Source organism: Oncorhynchus nerka, linkage group LG2, assembly GCF_034236695.1.
Source record: "Oncorhynchus nerka isolate Pitt River linkage group LG2, Oner_Uvic_2.0, whole genome shotgun sequence".
Taxonomy (NCBI): Eukaryota; Metazoa; Chordata; class Actinopteri; order Salmoniformes; family Salmonidae; genus Oncorhynchus; species Oncorhynchus nerka.
Window position 1 is genome coordinate 73,611,032 of NC_088397.1, and position 5,250 is coordinate 73,616,281.

A 5,250-nucleotide genomic window follows, 5' to 3' on the forward strand; every position below is an offset into this window, starting at 1 on the left:
GGACCAGACAGGACTGGCAAAAAGTGCTCTTCACTGACAAGTCGCGGTTTTGTCTCACCAGGGGTGATGGGTCGGATTCTCGTTTACCGTCAAAAAAATGAGCTTTATACCAAGGCCTGTACTATGGAGTGGGATCGATTTGGAGGTGAAGGGTTCATCATGGTCTGTGGCGGTGTGTCACAGCATCATCGGACTGAGCTTTTGCCATTGCAGGCAATCTCAATGCTGTGCATTACAGGGAAGACATCCTCCTCCCTCATGTGGTACCCTTCCTGCAAGCTCATCCTGACATGACCCTCCAGCATGACAATGCCACCAGCCATTCTGCTCATTTTGTGTGTGATGTCCTGCAAGACAGGAATGTCAGTGTTCTGCCATGGCCAGCGAAGAGCCCGGATCTCAATCCCATTGAGCACGTCTGGGAACTGTTGGATCGGAGGGTGAGAGCTAGGGCCATTTCCCCCAGAAATGCCCGGGAACTTGCAGGTGCCTTGGTGGAAGAGTGGGGTAACATTTCCCAGCAAGAACTGGCAAATCTGGTGCTGTCCATGAGGAGGAGATGCACTGCTGTACTTAATGCAGCTGGTGGCCACATCAGATACTGACTGTTACTTTTGATTTTGACCCCCCTTTGTTCAGGGACACATTATTCCATTTTTGTTGGTCACATGTCTGTGGAACATGTTCAGTTCATGTCTCAGTTGTTGAATCTTGTTAGGTTCATACAAATATTTACACATGTTAAGTTTGCTGAAAATAAACACAGTTTACTGTGAGAGAATGTTTCTGTACTTGACATATAATATGCATGTATTTGAACCCAGGTCTGCACACTACTGTAATATGCTTTGGATAAAATGGTGTGCTAATTGGTATATATTATTTTGTATTATATATTAATGGTATTATATTATTTATATATTATCAAGTGAACATAATATTACCCCCATCTCACAATGTGGCAGTATAACATATAGATGTTATTTGAGAACACCAAAGTGCTATGCCCACTTTTGCTGCATACTGTACGTTGTGAATGCTTTTATAGGCTACTCTATATACAATTATCAGCTCAACAAACCACAGCATAAAGGACCCAGCCTACAGGCAATCTTAGTTGCTGTATATTTTCACTTCATATTAGTATTTTAGTAGTATTTTTGTGGACATATTTGACTGAAGTTATTTATAAGATGTATAATTGGGTTTATAAATTAAAATGTGCAATCTCTGACTCAACTACAAGTCTATACATTGACCTTTGAGGTAAATTGACATTTTAGTGTGATTTAAAAGTTTTGAAATTATTGTGTTTTCGGGGTGCTGAGTGCAAAAACAGACAAACAAATAAACAAACAAATCAATAAAATAATGGTGGTAATTGGGTGCATATACAGCCTTTCTGTTCTTTTTATACCAACCTGTGAAATGTCTCTACAACTTGTACTATCACAGACACTTCAAAGGCCTATGAATAAATATCCAAATCCCCTGGAATCAGAGGTTAGTCAACTGTAAGACTTTGAATCTCATAATCCCAGACTAATCTTATTAATAGATTTTAAATCCCCTGAAAGCAGCCTCCACAAAACTGTATAAAATCAATCTCAAGACAACATTTGCATTAGAGAGCTGCTGCATCCAAAGAGACAGGGTTGACCAAATTACTCAACTTTTTCTTCACCTTACCACCTGTCCATTTACTCAAAATGAATGGCACTGAGGGCAACAACTTCTACATCCCCATGTCCAACAGGACTGGGCTTGTAAGGAGTCCTTTTCTATACCAACAGTACTACTTGGCGCCTCCATGGCAATTCTATCTGCTTGCTGTCTACATGTTCTTCCTGATCTGTTTTGGATTCCCCATCAACGGTCTGACCCTGTACATCACAGCCACAAACAAGAAGCTCCAGCAACCTCTAAACTTCATTCTGGTCAATTTGGCTGCAGCTGGAATGATCATGGTCCTCTTTGGATTCACTATCACCATTACATCTGCTGTCAATGGTTACTTCATCTGGGGACCATTGGGCTGTGCCATTGAGGGATTCATGGCTACACTTGGAGGTGAGAAATCTTTTGTGCAGGTTGTTCACTTTGGCTAGCATGGGTGCCAGTCTGTTTCTTATTGAATTGGCATTGCAATGACAGCAATGAAGTTGGCGAGAGCATAAAGGTTCACTCTCCTGCTGTCCATTCTTCTCCCCATATGGTACATTAGTTAATTAGTGTTCACAGCAACAGAGTTTTCTTGACTTCATTGTTTAACATGTGAAGAAGTAGTTTCAATAAAGTTCACGGATTGGGTATGCAATCAGATTTTTGGATATACAATATACTTGGATAGTCTCAATCAAGATTAAAGAATTTAGATTTAATGAAATAATAGTCTGGTCATTTAGAAATAACGTTGTATCGTAAGATCCAAGATTCCATACAGTCCATATTATGCAGCAATTAGATCTCCTTCTCTGTTGTTTGCATCTCCACGCTCCAACCTCTTTTGCCTAACAAATGCAGGACAAGCAAAAACAAATCTCTTCCCTTTCCTATCCTATTCTCAATTCAAGGTCAGGTGGCTCTGTGGTCTCTGGTGGTGCTGGCAATTGAGAGATACATTGTGGTCTGCAAGCCCATGGGCAGCTTCAAATTCAGTGTTGCCCATGCTGGTGCTGGTGTTGGATTCACCTGGGTGATGGCTGCCACCTGCGCTGTTCCCCCACTGGTTGGCTGGTCCAGGTACAGTGCATGTAATATGATATAAAAGTCAAACACAAAGATACTACATTTATCAGACACAGATTAAGCTTAGTCCTGGACTAAAAAACTATTTCAATAGAGTCTCTTTATTGACCATGCTTTCTAATCCAGTAGAAGGCTTAAGAGAAACCATCCCCTTATGCAATTTGCAATTTGCAATTCATATAATTGTCTGATCTTTTAATCACATCAATTACACAGTCATTATAAATTCAGGTGTAATGTCTATGAGATGAGATCAAACAATGATGTAAAGACAATAATAGGTTAGGTTTAATACATTTACATTTACATTTAAGTCATTTAGCAGACGCTCTTATCCAGAGCGACATACAAATTGGTGCGTTCACCTTATGACATCCAGTGGAACAGCCACTTTAATACAATGCATCACATATAATGCATTTGGTCAATCATGGTATTCTCTAGCAAAAGTTGTTGGCTTTTTTGTGTTATTGCATTTGAGTGACATTAGCTATGTTTCCATCCAATTGGTGACAGATTTCCATGCGAATATTCTAAAATCTGCATTAAAACAATACACACATTTCCCCACCAGTGATGGATTTCTATTAAATTGACTTGTTGCAGATATAAGGTTCTGCGGGATGACGAAGTTCACATAAAATACCTTTTGCGGTTAAATTCCATGTTTCCTTAATAAACAAAATAAAAGTTAAATGGGTTTCCATCGCATTTTCAACTCTGCTGATGGTTTTCGCAAAAAAAATGTTGTGTGACATAAGGAGTGGTATTGGCACGCAGTTGGCTAGAGAACACATTTAGCCTAAATGATGAGATTATTATTATTTGTCAAATGGCAGCCTTAGCATCAATTATCATGTCACCAGAATAAGACCTTTGCTATTTATTGGAAAGAAGCATCATGCTCATCACTTTGCACTTTCACCACCCTCTGAAGTTCATCATCATTGACTGAATCTGTTACCTAATAAAGTGCATGCTTTAGCGATGAGTCATAGTGGAGGGGACCACACAACATGTAAATTGCGTGACTCCAAGTTTACTTTGATAGTTATATAAATATTTGCTTGTAAAATCTTTTCCACTGACATTTCTTCATATAATTAATTTTACAGACACAAAAAGATCCCACCTTGCCTCGTGTATTTTGTTTTGTCGACATACCGAAATATTTACTGTAGAGATTTTGGTTATTAGTCAAGGTTAACACTGATGATCTTCTTATAATGTATAATCTAAAACTGTCTCATCAACTGACTTTCCCTCATAGATACATCCCTGAGGGCATGCAGTGTTCATGTGGACCTGACTACTATACTCTGAGTCCAGGCTACAACAATGACTCATATGTCATATACATGTTTGTCTGCCACTTCATGGTTCCAGTCTTCATCATTGCCTTCACTTATGGAAGCCTTGTCCTCACAGTCAAGGCGGTATGTGGTTCTTAGACACAGAAAATGTAACTAGCAGACCCACAAAGTTGTAGCATTTGGATTCTTATGCTAAGGATATGATTTCTAATAAGTCGCACAAGCATTTATCTTGCTTCCCTTCATTTTCAGGCGGCAGCTTCCCAGCAGGACTCAGCATCCACCCAGAAAGCTGAGAAGGAAGTGACACGTATGTGCCTCCTGATGGTTATGGGTTTTCTGATTGCCTGGACCCCCTATGCCTCTGTTGCTGCTTGGATCTTCTTCAACAAAGGAGCTGCGTTCACTGCCCAGTTCATGGCTGTCCCAGCCTTCTTCTCAAAGAGCTCAGCCATCTTCAACCCAGTCATCTATGTTCTGATGAACAAACAGGTTGGTAACATGGGATTTTGGTCTTTCCTTTTTAGTGTTCAACAAATAGGTTGGTCACAGGTCACCAACAACATAAGCCTACTTATATCATAAAAGTAATTTCCACTGTCTGTGCTAGTACTCTAGCATCTTGACTCTTCCATCTCTGACATTGTGGTCTCGCTCTCTCTCTACAGTTCCGTAACTGCATGCTGGCTGCTGTAGGCATAGCAGCCCCTGAGGATGAGACTTCTGTGTCAACAAGCAAGACAGAAGTGTCTTCTGTGGGCCCTGCATAGAGACTTCCCTCACGCTGCACTTCCTGCCCTCTGATTTCTACCCTTGTCAGATGCTCTACATGGACTGCTTTTGAAGACACACTTCTTTCACCAAATGGACATTAAACTGTACTGACCTGTAATGATTGGGCTCTGTTGTTCTCTCTACGCTCACAGACTGTGCCACTTAATGTAGTTGAGAATTGACTTGACATACATGTTATACTCGTCCAAAAGAAACAGCTGATTTGCCTCTTATAGGTGGTAACAAATGGATGAGCCTCAGGCTTTCAGAACAGCTCTAATGTTTGTCTTGATGGATCATGAAATTGTATTTTTATTTCATGGCGAGGCCAGCAATTATTTTGTTGTCATCATTTCCTGTGTATACAGTATTTTATAAATAAATCTAGTACTAGATAAATACATGCATGAAACTA

At 40.1% G+C, this 5,250-nt stretch overlaps 1 protein-coding gene across 1 annotated transcript; it reads left to right on the plus strand.

Moving 5' to 3' along the window:
- Window positions 1-1,629: 1,629 nt before the first annotated feature.
- On the plus strand, window positions 1,630-5,250 carry LOC115142266 (green-sensitive opsin-3-like). Its single transcript, XM_029681709.1, has 5 exons — window positions 1,630-2,070; window positions 2,574-2,742; window positions 4,019-4,184; window positions 4,314-4,553; window positions 4,730-5,250. The coding sequence occupies exons 1-5, from the start codon at window positions 1,710-1,712 to the stop codon at window positions 4,829-4,831; spliced, it is 1,038 nt and encodes a 345-aa protein (XP_029537569.1). The 5' UTR covers window positions 1,630-1,709; the 3' UTR covers window positions 4,832-5,250.

What these genes read in the sequence shown, in the direction of transcription:
- LOC115142266 (XM_029681709.1), top strand. Translation starts at nt 1,710, where the DNA reads ATGAATGGCACTGAGGGCAACAACTTCTACATCCCCATGTCCAACAGG. An exon ending in ATTCATGGCTACACTTGGAG is followed by an intron (nt 2,071 to 2,573) that starts GTGAGAAATCTT and finishes TCTCAATTCAAG; the next exon opens with GTCAGGTGGCTCTGTGGTCT. An exon ending in ATGTTCTGATGAACAAACAG is followed by an intron (nt 4,554 to 4,729) that starts GTTGGTAACATG and finishes CTCTCTCTACAG; the next exon opens with TTCCGTAACTGCATGCTGGC.